The 18,500-nt window shown below is 58.3% G+C and overlaps 1 protein-coding gene across 10 annotated transcripts in view; it reads right to left on the bottom strand.

Moving 5' to 3' along the window:
- Positions 1 to 2,372: 2,372 nt before the first annotated feature.
- The window catches only part of PCNT (pericentrin), a 119,439-nt gene continuing 103,311 nt past the window's right edge, over positions 2,373 to 18,500 (bottom strand). For 7 of the 10 annotated variants that reach the window (XM_046002472.1, XM_046002480.1, XM_046002476.1 and 4 more), the window contains exons 40-48: positions 18,021 to 18,229; positions 17,187 to 17,289; positions 15,971 to 16,144; positions 10,004 to 10,123; positions 8,523 to 8,755; positions 7,030 to 7,106; positions 6,222 to 6,342; positions 4,094 to 4,221; positions 2,373 to 3,731 (exon numbers count right to left, since the gene is read on the bottom strand). In XM_046002472.1, coding sequence (XP_045858428.1) covers positions 3,688 to 3,731; positions 4,094 to 4,221; positions 6,222 to 6,342; positions 7,030 to 7,106; positions 8,523 to 8,755; positions 10,004 to 10,123; positions 15,971 to 16,144; positions 17,187 to 17,289; positions 18,021 to 18,229 — 1,209 coding nt within the window. In that variant the 3' untranslated portion in view covers positions 2,373 to 3,687. Of the gene's footprint in view, positions 3,732 to 4,093; positions 4,222 to 6,221; positions 6,343 to 7,029; positions 7,107 to 8,522; positions 8,756 to 10,003; positions 10,124 to 15,970; positions 16,145 to 17,186; positions 17,290 to 18,020; positions 18,230 to 18,500 lie in introns of those variants that run through there. The other 3 variants (XM_046002474.1, XM_046002479.1, XM_046002482.1) reach the window with 3 other exon arrangements.

The following is an 18,500-nucleotide window of genomic DNA, read 5'->3' as shown; positions in this document are numbered from 1 at the left end:
GCCTCCGTCCACTTCTGTGTTGGGCACAGATTTGCTTTTCCTGCCCAAAGCTCAGCTGTGGACGTCCCAAATTCTCACTCACCATCACGGCATCTCCGCAAGTGTGGCCCTGACTCACGAGGAGCTCCATCCCTGGGGTCGACGGTGGAAAGGCCTGCCTGCTCTCCTGGAGCCGTTCCTCCCACAGCCGGGACGGTCAGCCTGGAGCTGTGGGCAAGACAGGCTCAGCCCGTCACCGTCATTCATGCCGAAGGACTCCCGGGCAGTTTCTGTCTCCCAACCTGGGACGCTGGGCTCTGCTGTCCCAAGGGAGAACTGCTTCCCCCGGATGACAACGGTCCCTTTGAACAACCAGCGGAGACCGTCCCCAGAATCAGCAGGGACAGGGTTACTGGCTGGTACGACACAGTCCGGTCAGCATGAGGCAGCTGGGTGGCCAGCTCGCAGGACGACAGGGACCTTGGTCTGTAACCCAGCACCCTCACTAGGCACCTCTCGGGACTCAGTACTTTCAGGCTCAACCGTGAAAGTAAACGAGCAAAGTCTTTAAAACCAAGACGACTGAGGTCTCCAGTCTTTCTGGAAGGTGCTGGCCGAGGGCCAGGAACCAAGGCCCAGGCGAGGGAGGAAGAGCCTTGCGACTCAAACAGAATGGGGAGGCGGCAGGCGCCCAGGGCCCCCACTTGGTGTGACAAGCCACAGTGCGTCGGCTGCACACGGTCACGAAGGGGAGACCCCGTCCCAGAGAGGGGGTCGGTTTCCCCTGGACGGCAAGGCCGTGTGGGCCGCGGAGAGGTGCAGGGCCTCCCACCACACGCCCCCCAGGTCAGGCAGGTGCGCGATGCCCCGTCCGGGTCAGTCAACGTGGGCGAGGCGGGAGAACCGAAGGGGCGGGTGATGCTGCCCGCGACCCGCAGCTCCGCTCCCGCCTGCCTGCCCTGCACCAGGACCATCCCACGCTCCCTCGTCGGTCTTGGGGGACAGCAGAGGTGGCCATTTCTTTTCAACAGAGCCGCACGCGGCATCCCTGGCCGCCGACACGTCTCCTCCGTGTGGCCAGTTCCCGCTGGGGCACCCTGTCCCTGCGACGCTGGGACACATCTCTCCACCCTGCAGCCCCAGGGCCGGCAGCTGCTGGCCGGGCTCGTCACGGCTCCTGCACCACCAGAGTAGTCAGACCCTTAAATCCCGGGGGTTCCGTCCCCTGCCCGGGATCCTGTTCTAAGACTGGGGCCTCCTGGCCTGACTCTGGTCGTGACACAGTTGTGCGCCGTTTGCTGTGACGATGTTCACACAACCACCACAAATGCACGAGATTCAAGACGTAACGATGCTGCGTGTTTGCGTAATACATACTCAAGTGTACGACTCTTCTTTGACTAAAGAACCATTTCAGAGTATATTGTTCACGTTGTGGCTCCTTACTGTTTTTTTTAATTTTTAAAACAATGTTTAAATTCAATTAACGCACAGTGTCTTAGTCTCGGGGAGGAGGTCAGGGAGTCCCAGCTGCATGCAGCACCCGGTGCTCGTCCTGTCCCGTGCCCTCCTGAATGCCCGTCCCCCCGTCCCTCCCCACCTGCAGCAACCCTGTTCGTTTCCTATGGTTGAGTCTCTCATGGTTTGTCTCTCTGATTTCATCTTGTTTTATTTTTCCCTCCCTTCCCCTACAATCCTCTGTCTTCTTAAATCCCACATACGAGTGAGATCACATAATTGTCTTTCTCTGGCTGACTTACTTCACTCAGCACGATACCCCCAGTCCCATCCACGTCGATGCAAAGGGCAGGACGTCTCCCTTTCTGACGGCCGAGTCACATTCCGTCGTGCAGACGAACCCCGTCTTCTCCGTCCGTTCACCTGCCGACGGACATCCGGGCTCTTCCCGCAGTCTGGCTGTCGTGGGCGTCGCTGCTGTGAACACTGGGGGGCAGGGGTCCCTTCGGGTCACTCCATCTGCATCTTTGGGGTAAATACCCAGTAGTGCGGTTGCTGGGTCGTAGGGCAGCTCTATTCTCAACTTTCTGAGGACCCTCCACGCTGTTTTCCAGAGCGGCCGCACCAGCCTGCGTTCCCACCAACCGTGCAGGAGGCTCCCCTTCCTCCGCGTCCTGCCAGCACCTGTCGTTTCCCGACTGGCTGGTTGTGGCCGTTCTGACCCGTGTGAGGTGGGATCTCACTGAGGTGTTGACTTGTAGTTCCCTGATGTGGCTCCTTACTCTTACTAATTCTGTGTACAAAGCCTAAGAAAGCATCATTCTCTTACCTGTCAGCACACCCAAGATTTGCAATTAACAACTCCCTTACAATCTACCGTCCAGTACAGAGTCCGGTGTTCCCTCAGTGACCCCCAAAACTACCTTCACAGGTGCTGTCCCTCAACTGAAGGACGAAGCTTCACCACCGCACTGGGTCCTGTCTCCTTGAGACAACGGGCCCGTGTTTGTCCTCCTGAAGGCGCGGTCAGTCTTACACGGTCTCAGGCACTTTGTTCCTCCTCCTCCACGTCGGGATCCGCCGCCTGAGACAGCGCACAGTCCACCCAGCAGCCCCCGCTGAGGCCAGAACGCCAGGCTGCCAGCGCCGAGCTCCGCGGTGTCCTCGCCTCCCCCACCCTCCGCCCGGTAACGGGCCTGCACGTCTGGGTGAACAAGAAGGTGCTCTCCCCTGCGGTTCCTCCGCGGAAGGCAGGGCCATCGGGATCACCTCCCACGGGCACTGAGCTGGCCTGATGGTCACTGCCGCTGGGGGCTCCCTACGAGCCCGCCCACGTGGGGGTCTAGCCATTCAGTATTTGAACACCGACCACTGTGACTCTCCTTCTGGACGTGAAACTGAGGAGACCCTGCCTGGGCTCCTGGCCCCGGGGCTGGGACGACCCCGCCTCGGGGACAGCAAGAGGTGGAGTGCACAGCTCGGCAGAAGAGGCGGAAAGGCCACCAGACGGGCCTGACGGTCTTGTTCACTGACACGCAGAGAACACAGACGTGCTCCAGGGCCGCGGGCTACGAGGCAAACCGACGGCGGAAATACGCGGTCATTCGAAAACGTGGTTTGACGTCCACACCTACGCCCAGCAGAATGAATGCGACGCTCAAAGGTCCTAAAACCCCATGTAAATACTAAGGAACCAAGAAAGACCAAGGCCAGTGGCTATTCTTCGGTCTTTACCGGGCGAAGAGGACTTTGCGTTCCACCGAAAACGCTGACGTAAATTCTAAGTCGCTCTGGTTTTCCACCAGTGACGAGGCAAGTCGGACAGAACTAAAAAACAACACAAGAGCCATTCACAAATAAAACAGTGCTTGATTTTATTCTTTTTGTTCCTGGGGTGTTTTTGTTTTTAAACCAAGTTCCTATCTGTACACTTTAAGAAAATCAACAACGAGGAGGCCCGAGCGGGACGGGCGCCATCACCCACGGGCGCACGCGTTGCCTCGGGAAGGTAAGGAGCTAAAACACACGGCAGTTACACAGAACAGTCCACTGGGCTCTCCAGCATCGCAGGGAGATGGGGACACCCAGTGAGCGGCTCTCGGGGCTGGCATCTCAGGCACGGGAGGACACCAGGCACTGAGCGCAGGCCACGCCACGCCACGCCACGCCAGGAGTCTTCCTTGGGAAAAGGGAAAAAACAAATCTTTCCCTCAAACAGAACTGTCATGGTGAGAGCCACAGGGATTTTATTCACTGTTTAATCTTCTGGCGGCAGCATTTCTTTGAAGCAGAATCTAAAAATCAATAAAAACGACACAGCAATTCGTTAGAAGCCTTCCTGTGTCTCTTAAGAAGAATTTCAACATTTTGAAACAGTGCCCCTGAGTTCATCTCACTTCCGGTAAAAAGGACAACTGAGGTGCACAACAGTTTCAGTATGATGGGGAAGAAACCCCGGACAGACTGCGTGCCGGCTGGAGCAGGGTCGCTGCGGCCCGAGCGCGTGAGGGAAGGAGCAAACGGTCCCCACGCTTCCTGCCGTCTGAGGCTACCGCCGGCGGCTGGTGACAAGACTGAAGCGTACTCAGCCTCCGCCTCGGGACTGTGCGGTCCTCGGGTGCGGCGTCTCACTGAGACACAGAGGAGAACTTGTTACCTGGAGGCGCCCCGCCCAGTCGCTGCTGGATCGTCTCTAAATGATGAATATATTCCGTCAGGGAACGTTCGGGATCTTGAGAAGCAGACAGGGGTCTTTCGGATCTTGAATCTGGGGACGGAGTAGATCTTCAAACAAACAAACACACCAAGAAACAGTGAAACTCAACAGACGGTGAACGCAGCCAGCAGCAGGCAGTGGGGACGGGGGGCCCCACGGTCGTTCCCTTCAGACGCTGCTGCACCCTGAAACGGGAGTCAAGTGTGCGTATTTCTCCGTGTGTTTCTGTGTGCGCGTACGTAGGCGTGTCCTCTCTCTGCCCACCGTGAGGCTCGAGCCCGACCCTGAGATCAAGAGCTGCACAGGTCACCACCGGGGCCAGCCAGGCGCCCCCAAGCTAGGGCCCTATTTGAAAGTGCCACGTAATGCTTTGAAAACCAACTTCTCGGGGGCGCCTGGGCGACTCAGTCGGTGAAACGTCTGCCTCCAGCTCAGGTCCTGATCCCGGCCTCCTGGGATCCAGCCCGGCCATCGGGCTCCCTGCTCAGCGGGGAGCGCTTCTCCCTCTCCTCCCGCCTATGCTCTCTTGTGCTCACTCGCTCTCGCAAATAAAGAAATAAAATCTTTAAAAACAAACAAAACCAACTTCTATAAAATGTCTCAGAGTTAAAATGTATAAAAATTATTGCGTTTTATTATTTAAAAAGACTTATTTATGTAAGAGAGAAAGTATGGGGGCCCATCAGGCGAGGGGCGGAGGGAAACAGAATCCCAAACACGCGGAGCATCGGATCTGATGCAGGGCTCCATCTCATGACCTTGAGACCATGACCTGAGCAGAAAGCAAGAGCTGGACATTTAACTGACTAAGCTACCCAGGTGCCCCAAAATATGTTACTTTATTCACAAAAAAATTTTTTATTTACGAAATTTTCAAGTATAAATGTGTTACCTCAACTGGACCGCACAGTCCTGTCCCTCAGGACCACCCCCTCACCCGGTGCGGGTGACCCAACTACCCACTGGCCTTTCCTTGATCACCCCAAACTGTCCCCTTCGCGGGGGCACGACCTGCGCGATCCAGCCTCTGCACAGCACCCTTCCTCCCGGGCCGCTGCTCTGCGACCCGCGCACTCCTTCAGGTCGTCTCACTCGCCCTTGCACCGTTCACACAGGACAGCACGGACTCTCCGTAACCATCTCCAACCGGGACCCCGGGGGTGCCACAGCCCCAGGCAGAGCATCTGCCTTCCCCACACGGGGCTGGGCCTCCGGGCCCCGAGTCCTGCGCTCGCCTGCCTCGCTTGAGGCCGGCCCAGAGCCAGAGCTTCCAAAGCACACGTCCCTGAGGAGCCCCACGTGTCGGTGGGACGTCACCAGCCGGCGAGGGGAAGTCTGCCGCATGCCAAGCTGGTGCCGAGCTGGGGCGCGCTCTGCACCCGGGCGTACGTCCTGTCTGTCCCCGTCAGGACGGCCCCACCAGACAAGCTGCGTGCAGAGCCCCCGCCAACCAGGGGCAAGGGCCGGAGGCACACAGGCCGGTGCGTCCTCCCCGTCCGGTCACAGAACCGCGCTGCGGAAAGAGAAACGGGGGACCCTGACGTGCGGACAAACGCGCAGACACAGACCGAACTTGGCTGCGTTACAGATCTGGCACCGTCACGGCTGAGAGGAGGGAACACGGGGCCCGTCAGCAGAGGCCCGCATCTCGGTGCCTGAGGTGGGCATCCACACGGTTCGCTCTGCAGAAATGAAACCCAGGCCCTCCCTTCACGTAACACCTGGGGGGAAAGCCACAGCCACAACCCCTAACCCTAACCCCTCCCCGCTGGTCCGCACAGTCACGGCGCTGCCCGCTCGCGGTAATGTGGAAACAAACTCGCATTCCACCGTCCAACCACTGACCCTTTCCACCGTCCAACCACCCAACCTCCACGCCGGAACACGGCTGCAGTAACATCTCAACAGCCAGCTGAGTGGTGCGCAGGGAGGGGACATCATGTGTGCAGAACCCCCCGAATGGGACAGAGAAGAGATGAGCTCAAGCCCACCCAGGCCTTGGTGAGCATGGCTCGTCTGGGGAGCCGAGGTGCACACGGAGCTGGCCCTACGCCGGAAGCCCACTCACCTTTCCCTCCGGCGCGGGGAGGCCTTGGGCGCACGGTCCCCAGTGTGGCTGGAGGACGCGTCCCGGGTCGGCGGGGACGTGCTGGTTTTGGGTGGAGGCTGCTGGCGTGGAACTGGGACTCCTTCCCCGGCCACCGTTGAACAACAGAGGGGTTAGGAAAAGAGATGAAAGCCTTTTAGCAGGAAGACTCCTCTACCAAAATTAAAAATTTACGAACTTCTAAGAGTCTGTATGGCAATTTGAAAACATTTTAAAATACCCAATTTATTAAAGTTACGTTTTAAAAAGCTCTAGAGAAAACATAGGTTTGATCACTTGTGTTGTGCCCCTGCAGGGCCGACCTGACCCCAGGGGAGCCCTCTGTGACCTTGTGGAGCCAGCGGGGCGCTCCCCCAAACCCGGCTTTGAGGAGGGGGCTCTGGAGAAGGGAGAAGCCGAACCGAGACCACCAGGTGTACCTGGTCAGGGAACAAACCCTCCTTAAGGCCCGAGGGCCCAAGTACCCATCGGTGGCCGGGGGAGGCCAGCTGTCCAGGGTCCCCTCCAGATGCCCGAAGCCCTCCCTGCAGGACCGGGGGCCACGTCCCCCTGCGAGGAGGGGTTCTCTGTGCACGGTTACCCTGGGGCAGGCCCGCGGGAGGCTCTCGCAGAGCAGAGATGTAGCCCCGCAACCGTCGTCTCTGTCGGGGTGTCACTCGCCTCCACCTCCAGCACGTCCACACTGTTCCCACGGAAGCTGGCGTTCGCCGCGCTTCCCAGCACTGACACCACCCGCCTCCACGAGCCACCATGCCCCCCGGGCTCCCACCTGGACGGGGCGCTCGGCCTGGCACGATGGCTCCTTTCCGATCTACCTCTTGCCACTTCTTAACCAAGAAACGTAACCTACAAAGGAAGGAAAGGACACAAAACATTGGAAACTAGAGCAAAGCTGTTGTGAAAAGAGCAATGAGAGCCCAGGCACGACCACACCTGGGATCAGACTTGGGTGCGCCACCTGACACCCACCAGCCCAGGGTCCCACAGACTCCGTTTGGAACCCGCAATGCCCGCCCCCCGCTGCCACGAACACCACTCGATGACTCAGGGCAGGAGGAGCAAAGTCAGAGGCCCTGCCCTCAGGCGTTCTCGGTCAGATGGGAGCAGGGCTGTCAGGGCGAGGAGCTCCAGAGGTGAGGCGCTGCGGGGCTCCCTGGCCCCTCCTGGGACGGCGCCTCCGTGGCTCAGCAGACACCCTCCTGGCCTTCCTAAGCTGCTCCTTCTAGACACCGCTGCCTCTGACTGTGCGCCCTCCCAGACAGCGCCTTCCGATGCGCATCGAAACCGCAGCTGCTCACTGCTCTGCCCCTGGGCAGGAAGGCTGAAGGCAGGGCCTGGGCCTGGTCACCTGCCCGCATCGCACCCACCAGGCTCCCTGGCACGGGGCCTTCTCTCCAACACACAGAATGGAAGGATGGACAGACAGGTGATGGCTGGGCTGCGTGCGGTCAAAATTCAGAGATGAGGGGACCAAGTGCCCTGAGGCCGAGGGCTGAGCGCAGGAGAGTGAGGAGACCAAGCAGCCCCCCCCGCCCTGCTGGCGCCGTCTGGCCGGGCGCTGGGTCTCTGCGGGGGCAGGGCTCTGCAGCGCGGTCGGAGAAGCCAGGGAAGCCAGGCCACGCGGCTGCTGCGCTGGGCGTTTGGCCCACACAGACGACGACGGGTGGGGGCTGAGGAAAGCACCTCTCGGGCATCCCACGGCAGACATGGCACTAACGATTGTTAGCGGGAAAACATTTGTGGAAATTCAGCAAATCTTAAAATTATAAAATGGATTTCATCACCATTAATTCTGAACGGGTCAACGTTCCCCGTCACACCAGAGACTCACATACCTGCTCCCGCAACAACAGCCCGTGTCAACACCTGGGACCCCAGGCCCTGACCTCCCCCGGGAGTGGGTGTGTAGCCAGGATGGCAACACCACACACAGCCACTGCCCCACGCGGGTCACGTGCTCTGGCAGACCCGGCCCCTTTCATGGAAATACAGGGACCGGGACCGTGAAGCCAGGAATGTGGTTTCAAACTCTTATCAGCTGCGCCTGCTGTCAGAGGAGTCCCAGCACAAGGCCCGTCGTGGGGCGAGGTGTTGCTCGGTGACGAAAGGCCTCCCTGAACCTTAGTTTCAGAAGGAGCCAGTTCTGCACGCGGCCTCCGGGAGGCCAGTGTCGCTCGGAAGGGGGCACATTCACGGACACGGCCCGAGCACCCGCACGCTCCTGCCCCGGGACGCGGCGGCGGCAGGGGACCCCAGCGCTACCTTAGTATGGCGATGACCACCCTGATGGCGGTCCGAAACCTCGTCAAAGGGCGAGAAGGTGTAGTTTTCTTATCTGCTTTGGAAGGAAACACTCCCAGATGAGCGATCATGGACAGCGTTTCCTGTTCAGAGTCCTGGAATCCACCAATCAGTAGTAAAAGATACTTCTTTTGATAAATCAGAGCTTTTCTGAAGCTCTCTGCTCTCAAGTAATGCAGGTACAGTTTCTCCACCTGAAAGGAAACGGACGTCAAGCAGTCAGGGAGCGAAGACCACGGCACCGCCGTCTGCACCGCGCGTCTGCACCGCTGGGCTTCAGACAGAACCAGACGGCGTCTGGCCGGCCCGGTCAGCGGAGCGTGTGCCTCAGGACCGCGGGGTCGTGGGTTCAAGCATAGAGAGGACTTAAAAAGATAAATAAATACATCTTCAAAAAAGTCAAACTGAGAAAACCCAGACTGTTTCTCTATTTCACAAATTGTTACATTGTCACGGAAGCCAGCCCTGCAGGACATCTGTCACCAGGGGCAGCCTTGCAGGGCACTTAGACAAATGGCAGAGCAGACATCCTTTCCAAGCCTCACAGGAGCCCCCAAAGGTCCCAAGCATCGACCGCTAGGTGAGCTGCACTCCCGGGGCGGGACAGGGTCTCCTCCCAGGCCCTCGGGACGTCTCAGGGGCTGTGGGAAACCCCCGAAGCCCTACCCAGAGGCATATCCGCGAACGCTGTTACTCTAACACAGTTTCCCTCCAGAGAGGCCTCAGAGCTCATACCGCAAACGCGCGGACCAGCGAATCCCCAGTCTGGGGCGTTTGTGGTGACCATTACCTAACACGACCCCAAGCCGGATGCCCTGAACTCGTGCGCACAGACACAAGGTACTTGTGCGGAACGACGTTGTGGGGGCGAGCGTGTCCACTGCCCGTCTCATCTGCGACGGCTCCACGGCTCCCGACTGCAAAGAGGCCCGCCTACAGGCGTCGGCACCTGGGCTCCGGCACAGGAGAGCCCCACCGCCACGACATTGCTTGCGCGGCTACAACGGAGGCCCACGGAACGCACTCCACCGAGAGTGAACCCCGACGTTCCCGGTGGACTGGGGTGATGACCCGTCGGTGCAGGCTCACGCAGGACCATCGACACGGGGGGCAAGAACGCACGGGCGCTCTCCACGCCTTCGCTTCAACTCTGCCGTCAGCCCTGCGCTGCTCTAGCAATATAAAGGCCTTTTCCTTTTTAAGCGTGTGAGTTAGCGAGCAGGGGAAGAGACAGAGAGCATCCCAAGCAACTCCCTGCTGAGCACAGAGCCTAACTCGGGGTCAATCCCATGACCCCAAGATCATGGCCTGAGCTGAAATCAAGAGTCAGACGTTCAACCGACAGAGCTCCCCAGGCGCCCCAGAAATAGTCTTAGAGACGGATAAGGGGCACCAGGCGGGTGGCGCTGTACACGCCCAGCACGGCCCGGGCCTGGCCTTACTTGCACGCTGCAGCTGCTGGCCTCCTCGTGTGCGGCTGGCGTGGGCGGTGCTGTGTCCGGCCGGCGCGTGGAGCTCTGCGAGCCGATCCCATCCTCCTTCCACGCAGACTTGTCCGGCCTCTGTAACAAACCACAGACGACATCGTCTGCACGGTTCCTCCACCAGAAGAACACCCCGCGAACACGGCCGAGGGCAGAGTCAGCACCCCCGCTCCAGGGTCAGGGTCACGTCTCCCGAGGGCCATGACGTGGGCCGTCCTGGGTCCCTCTAGGCAGAACTGTCACGTATCGTCAAGCAGATCGTCAACACTCAGGGGTAGCTACGGCATACCAATTATGACTGCACAAAAGGTACATTTTTATTAAAAACAGACTCCAAATATTGGTGAAAGAACACCAGATTCAAAGCATTAAGCCTGCTGAACGCCCGCACAGTCTCAGGTCCCAGAGAGGCTGACTCCTGACAGGTCTGAGTCCCCGGTCCTATCACGGGACCGGCAATTCCCAGGCCTGGAAACCTCAGCAGGGCCCCACATGGGCGCCGTGGACACTGAGGGGCTGTCATGACCAGGCAGCACCCCAAACATGGGTATAGTGTGGCCTGGATACCACAGTGTGCGGAGGGCGCCCAGAGCTCCTTGGGGGGGTCGTTTCCAGAGCACAAGGAACCCCCAGTGAGAACAGCAGAGGGGCTGCCCACACCGATGACCAGAGGGAGCTCCGAGCACTTGGGCCTCGTGCAAGGTGACCTTGGTCCCGCCAGCCCCCAGCTCCAGGGTGCAGCCGAGAGGATGAGCCTGTGTCCGAGGTGACCTGAGGAAGGGCTGTCACAGGCCCCGGTGAGGAAGGAGGAGAAGACGAGATGCTGCTTTTTGGTCCTGAAACACAGCCTGGTGGAAAGAGACTCTAGGAACCAAACCCATCTCGGACGTGAAGGAGGAAATGTTCCACACATTTCATGCTCAGCCTGTGATTTACTCATTAAAAATACTTATCCTTCAGGGGCGCCTGGGTGCTCAGTCGGTGAAGCGTCTGCCTTCAGCTCACGTTATGATCCCAGGGTCCTAGGACTGCGCCCCGCGTTGGGGGGGTGTCCCTGCTCAGCGGGGAGCCTGCTTCTCCCTCTCCCTCTGCCCCTCTCCCGCATTCATGCTCACTCTCTCAAATAAAATCCTTAAAAGTAAATAAATACTTATTTCCTGCAACAAAGGCAAAAATTAACAGGTGGGACTACGTCAACCTAAAAATCTTCTATGCAGGAAACCATCAACAAACAAATGATATATCCAACAGGAAGTGGACATCCGAAATACATTAAAAAAACTTGTATACGACTCAATATGAAAAAACTACCCATTGAGCAGAAAATTTTTTGCTCATTTTCCCAAAAAATACATATAATTTTTTCCCAAATTGGACATTTTCCCAAAAAATACATATAAATGGCCAAAAGACACCTGAAAAAATGCTCCACATCACCAGGCATCAGGGAACTACAGATCAGAACCACAGTGAGATCCCACCTCGCACCAGTCAGAATGGCTAAAATGAACAAGTCGGGAAACGACAGGTGCTGGCAGGACGCGGAGAAAGGGGAGCCTCCTGCACGGTTGGTGGGAACGCAGGCTGGTGCGGCTGCTCTGGAAAACAGCGTGGAGGGTCCTCAGAAAGTTGAGAATAGAACTGCCCTACGACCCGGCAACCGCACTACTGGGTATTTACCTCAAAGAAGCTTAAAATACAGATTCGAAGGGACACAGACACCCTGATGTTTCTGGCAGCCTCGACGACAGCCGGACTGCGGGAAGAGCCCGGACGTCACCGACAGACGAGTGGCCAGAGAAGCTGCGGGTCATACGCACGACAGAGCAGGACTCAGTCGTTAGAGAAGGAGGAAATCTCGCTTTTCTTCTGACAGCATGGACGGACATTGAGGATATCACACGAACAGAAACGGGCCGATACCCTATCATCTCACCTACATGCAGAATCTAAAAAGCCAAACCAAACAAACGCAGAAAACAGCCGCACAGAAACATAGAGCAAACTGGCTGGTGGTCAGAGGGGAGGAGGGCCGGGGGCAGGCGCCGCAGAGGGAGCGGTCAGGAGCACTGTGACAAGTCTGTGGTGACGGACGGGAACCAGCCGCACGGTGGCCAAGGTCTCCTGATGGATGCAAGTGCTGCATCACCACGTGGTCGCCTGAACCCAGTGTCGGACGTCAGTTACTCCTCAACGAAATAACCTGTTTCCCGACTTCCTTGTTGATGTTCACCGAAAGCATGAAAGTGTTCTACTGGCGACTGGGCTTGAGTCCCACAGGGACCTCCCAGCGCTTCTGACAAGTCCCAGAGAAGAGGACAGGGCCGCGAACGGCGCTGAGGGCAGCCTTCATCAGGATGAAAACAAGGACCCGTTAGAACTCACTTCAAGGAATGCAGGTCCTGGCCTGGCCGAGGGGCTGGACCCTCCTTCCCAAGTACGGAGGCCCCTTACCTACCGACAGAGCTCACAACAGACAAAGCAAGGCTGGTGATTCTACTTAGAGACGGCAACATGCCCCTCGCGGGGACGGAGGACAAGGAGGAAGCAGCTCCACAGGGCTATAGGAGATCGGAACGACCTTTGTGGGACCCTCCACCGACACCAGAAACACCATGTCCATCACTAAAAACCTTCCCTAAGAGACCCATACTAGGCCCAGGTGGTTTCACTGGTGAATTTATATAAATATTTAAGGAAGAAATAAATGCCAGCTCTAGGAAACTTTTTCCAGAAATTAAGAAGAGGAAGGAACACGTTCCAACTCATTTTATGAGGCCAAAACTTGACAATACCCCCCACCCAAAATAAAAAAAACAAAAAACAAAACCCTCCAGGGATACCCAGGTGGCTCAGTCATTGAGCGTCTGCCTTCGGCTCAGGTCATGATCCCAGGGTCCTGGATCGAGCCCCGCATCGGGCTCCCTGCTCAGTGGGGAACCTGCTTCTCCCTCTCCCACTCCCCCTGCTTGTGTTCCCTCTCTCACTGTGTCTCTCTCTGTCAAATAAATAAAATCTTTAAAAACAAAAACAAAAAACAAAAAAACCCTGCAGACTAACATCTCTCATGAACCAAGAGTCAAAAACACTCAATTTGCCCAAAATATGGGCAAATTGAATCCAACAACATGTGAAAACAGTAAGACATCAAGACTGCCTAGGGCTTTCCCTGGCTCCAGAACTCGGAGCCCATATCCAGAAATCACCGTAATACACCACGTTAGCTGAGAAAACACGCATCCCCTCGTCAGCAGGTGAAAAGAAAGCATTACCAAGTTAAACATCCATTCACAGAAAAAGTCTTTGCAAACTAAGACTCAGAAGGAACTTTCTCAGCCGCAGGGCATTTGCACGAACACCTGACAAACAGAAGCTCTGCCCCCAGGACTGGGACCCGGGCCTGCTTGACCGCGTCCGGAAGTCCAGCCTGTGCCAGCGCCAAGAGACGGAATCAAAGGTATTCACATTGGAAAGAAGATAACCTCTGTTCACAGACGACAGAACTGTGTCCGCACAAAATCCTGTGGAAGGGCTCACGGGTGACAAAGCGCTGTCAGCAAGGGTCCCCGCACTAGCGGGGTCCGGGAGTGTGGACGGGAGCACAAGAGGTCTGGGCAGCACCTTTCACAACACCCCCGAGAAACGAAATATCTAGGGTATCAATGTCACGCTTTCAGGGTCTGAACACGACGCGACAAGACATTTAGGAGACGGAAACTGGCGAGCGGACGTGCGAGTTCCCAGATGGGAAGATCCGACGACGCGATATCAAACGCAGGGACGGCGGCCCAAGGAGCCAAACGTCCATTCTCACCTAAAACCTTCATGATGGCCTCGCCGAGAGGTGATTCACACCCCTGAGCTTTATCCTCTGAAAATGTGCAATTCAACGGGCTTGGAGTATGTTTACAGAGAGCAAGGACCACCACCACTCTGTAATTCCTGTTTTCGTCACCCGCAAGCCCCTCCCCACCCCACACCCCCGGCCCCAGGCAACCGCGAGTCTGTTTCCACGGTTCTGTGGCTCTGGACGTCGGAGAGACAGAGGACGTCCACACTGCAGCCCTGAGTGGTCTTTCAGTCCTTTCTCTGCCGAGTAAGCCCATTTAGGGACAGACCGTATCTTATTTCCCTGTTCACTAATTAGTGGACATTTGGATTACTTCCACTTTTAGGCGACAGTGAGTCGTGGCGACAGGAGAGTCTGGGCACAGGTTTTCATGTGGGGCTGCTGCTAAGAAAGGCCAGACTCTTCCAACACAGCTGGGCCCGAGCCGGTTCCTCCCACCTCCCAGCCAACCAACCAGCAAGACTCTAAAACTTACGCACCAAGACAGAGGGAACGGGAATAGCCACGTAATTTGAAGACAGAAAGCCTGAGCAGTCCCACTGCCCGATGTGAGGCTGCGGCGTGACCCACACTGCCTGGTCAGCAGCACGGGAAGGACGGTCCAGATGGACACACGTTGTGCAAGGGCTTCCGATGTCGGTGCAAGACCCGTCAGGAAGAGACCGTCTTCCAGCATGTCCCAGAGAAACGGTCTCAGCACGCACGCAAATAACCCTCGACAGAAACGTAGGAAGTAGAACTACAAACTCTTGGCATGATCCACACACACAAAAACTGACTTTATCAAAATGAGAAAGTCTTGCTCTGCAACGGCTACTGTCCCTACAGAGGGGCTGCACAGACTGCGGCGGGGGAGTCACGTCACACATCTAACCACACAGTCGTGTCCACAACACGCAAACCGCTCCGAACGCAGCAAGATCAGAACGCAAACAGTGCAGTTTACAAGTGGGCAAGGCCGTTAAGGGACACGTCACCGAAGAAGATCCAGATGCCATCGGCACAGGGCACGACGCTAGCAGAAACCGCACGGCCAGCAGCCAGTGAGCCGACGAGCGACGGCACTCCCCCATTCTGTTCGAGGGGAAGGGACACAGTGAGCCGCTGGACACTAGGTGGGCTCGACGTGCACATCACAGGGACACAGCAGCCCCCGTGCGCCCACCCAGGCACTCGCCCCAGAGCAACTCCTTCCAGGAGCGCGAGCAGCCCGGGTGCAGCCCCAGAGACCACGCAGCCACCCTGCTGAGGCCGACCTGCGCCCGATCGCTGCTCGGCGGTACGGCAGCTAGGTCAACGCCCAGGATGGCTCACGGGTGCTTCAGGAAAGAAGCAAAGGGTCTGCAAGAAAACACACCGTGCGCCTCGGGGCCCGTGACACATGGGAAACGGCGCGCCACAGGAAACAGTCAGGCTGGCCGGGGGCAGCGAGCTCTGTCAACGCGGGCGCGCACGCAGGTCACGAGAGTCTAGGCGTGTGGGCAACCTCAAGTGACACCCTCCTAACCGGGGGCCGACTTTACTGCACGTAAATTAAAAAATAATTTGAAAATTTTTCATTGCAGGGGCACCTGGGTGTTTCAGTCGTTAAGCCTGTGCCTTTGGCTCAGGTCATGATCCCAGAGTCCTGGGATCGCGCCCCGCATCGGGCTCCCTGCTCTTCGGGAAGACTGCTTCTCCCTCCCCCACTCCGCCTGCTTGTGTTCCCGCTCTCGCTGAGTCTTTGTGAAAGAAATAAAATCTTAAAAAGAAAAATTTAAAAATCCCTTTTTTTCATTGTAAAAAAAAGGCAAATCACAAACATAAGAATCTAAGTATAAAAGAAAAAAACCAGGCATTCTAGGAAAACTATCAAACTACATGATCAGGAACACTACGTCATTTTAATTAGATAAAAGTCAAATGGATTTCCTGTCCCAAGCCGGGGGGGAGCGTGATCTCACAGGTGTCCACGCGTGTGCTCGCGTCTGGGAAGAGCGCGGACACGGGGCTGGAGGGCGCACGCTGGGGGCTCAGAGGCCCCCGGGCAGAGGGAGCCCCGCCGGCCCGCATCCCGCAAGGAGCCGCGCACGTACACTGCACACGCCGCGTCTCAGCAGGTGCTGCTTCAGCGACTTCTCCAGCTGCGACACCGCCCGGCACAGCTCCGCCTTCTCCTGCGTCACGGTGCGCAAGGCTGTGGCCAGGGAGTCGTTGTCCTTCAGGAGGGCGTCCACCAGCTGGGTCTGCAGGTTCGCTGTCATCTCTCTCTTAACAAGGGGAAAACAGAACCAGTGCAGACAAATCTGTCTGTTACAAGGTGACCATGAGCAGAGCCTGGGGGCTCAGTCGGTGACCATCTGCCTGCGGCTTGGGTCATGATCTCGGGGGCCTGAGGTGGAGCCCCACGTCGGGGAGGGGGCTGCTCAGCAGGGAGCCTGCTTCTCCCTGTCCCTCTGCCGCGCCCCCTGCTCGTGAGCGCTCACTCCCTCTCCCTCTCTCTCAAGTAAGTGAATAAAATCTGCGAAAAAAGCACACTTGCTACTTGTGTTTTTACTGTTGGTTACTTTCAAGAATCAGTTTTATACGTGTTTGGGGTTCAGCGGGAGCCTGTGGGGCTGAGCAGACGTCTCCATCTTCGGGACTGAAAGTACCAAGTCCTGACTCACATTTCCATTCGTGGGTGCACGAGACACCGCCCAGCGCTGGGCCGCACTACCGAGGCCAGCGTGCAACAGAACTCAGTGCGGGCGGCTCCCAGCTCCGTAAGCAGCACACGCAGGAACGGGGAATGCCGCGTGCTCGTCCGGGAGGGGCCCAACACGCACGTCCCTTAAAACAGGTTTGTTATCCCCAAAACTGGAGAAGTGCAGCCTGCGGCTGACTCGGGACACGGCCACAGGCATGGCCTCCTCGGACGGCACGCCCCACGGGCATGCGCTCCGCTCTCCTGCTGCCCATGTGCGCGCCACCTTCGCGAGACACGGAAGGATTTCACAGGTCATCCACCAGGAACCTGCACCAGCCCCAGCACTTCTGAACCCTCCAGGCGCTGCTGCCAGGGAACGTGGACTCGGCCAGAAGTCCCTCAGGAGCTCACTTCTGGCTCAGGCTCTCAACCCAGGTGTTCATGGAGCAGTGTGGGTCCGCAGGGGCCCTGGGACACCTGCCCTGAGCACCACAGCCCAGCCAGCGTCTGCTGGAGGGTGCGCCCGGGCACTTGACCAGGTCACGCCACGGGGGGTGGGGGGTGGGGGGGGTGGAGTGTCAGACGGTGAAACCACACGGGGGGGCGGGGGGAGCCATCCTCACCTGGGAGGAACCGGGTGTGCTCAGCTCAGACTTGAGCTCCTCTAAGGTGCGCAGTAAGGAGGTCACAGCTTTCTCGTTTGATGACGTCCAGTCGCTAATCGTCCTGTGAGCACAGAGAGACACTGGAAGGGCCGGCGCAGGAGGGCGTGCTCCGGACGACCCCTTGAGCCGCGCTCTGCCCACGGTGGCCGCAGGGACGGGACGCAGCCCTCGTGCGCACGGTCTGTGAGGCCCAGAGACGTCCGGCCGCTGAGCACAGACCACAGAGACTGCCCAAGCGCGGCTCTCCGCGGGTGTCTCGTTTCGGTGTGAAGCTCCGTCTGGAAGGAAGGCCTGCCCGGAGCTCACGCCGCTCTCCAAACTAAACTGACTCCCGACGGGAGACCCGTGCAGACAGGAGAGGGCGAGTAGTGGACTCTTCTGTTCACAGAAACACTCCCTTCGTTCCCTCAAACACGGAGCGGCACCCTGCTGTGTGAGCCGCGGTCCTGAGGACCGTGGGCAAGGCCGACACCGTGCGGACCTGCCGCACCACCCAACCGCAGCGGGCCCCAGCGGGCCGGGTCTGTATCCGCGCCCGGAACCTCAGGATGGGGACTGATTGCAAAGGGGCATGAGGAGACCAGATCTAAGAGAAGCCTGGGCTCTACTCTTCCACTGCAAGGCAAACAAACACAGTCCTGTCGCCATCTTTCAGGAAGCTGCTACCCAGAAATCCATCAAACGCGTGCGAAGAGAAGAACCTGCCTCATCAACAGGGGACCGGAAGACAAAGACCAGCCCCGGCGTCCACTCGGCTCAGCTCACGGGGGACAGCCCGTCAGATGGGCTCACCTGTCCACCGTCCGGCTAACGAAGCTGGTCAGGAGCCCGGCGGCACACAGCAGCTGCTGCCGGACCTTCTCCAGGCCGTGCCGCTCCTCCTGCAGCCGCTCTGCCTCTGGGGCCCGGCGGGCCGCCTCCTTCGCCTCCAGGGCCTGCACCGTCCGCTGAAGCTGCCGGATCTTATGCTCGTCTCGCTGGCGCTGCAGCTCCAGCTCTCGCTGTTGTCGACGGCAAAACAACAGGAAAGTCCTTCACACGCCTGCTCCCAAAGCAGAAGCCTGAAGCCCAGCCATCACGGCGGGGGGGGGGGGGGGGGGCATGGGCGGCACGGGGTCCCGGGAAAGGGCGGGGGGTGGCGCGGGGCTTGCACGGCACAGCAACACCCCCCACTGGGCGCAGCATCCGCGAGGCAGAGCCAAGCTCCGCAGCGTCAGTGCGGACGGCCTCATCGCCGCCTCTGAGAACGATTGGGCTTTTACCAGCGTGTGC

This window comes from Meles meles, chromosome 4 (assembly GCF_922984935.1).
Source record: "Meles meles chromosome 4, mMelMel3.1 paternal haplotype, whole genome shotgun sequence".
Classification (NCBI taxonomy): Eukaryota; Metazoa; Chordata; class Mammalia; order Carnivora; family Mustelidae; genus Meles; species Meles meles.
Note: the sequence above shows the minus strand (reverse complement) of the source record. Positions and strands in the feature narration are given on the sequence as shown.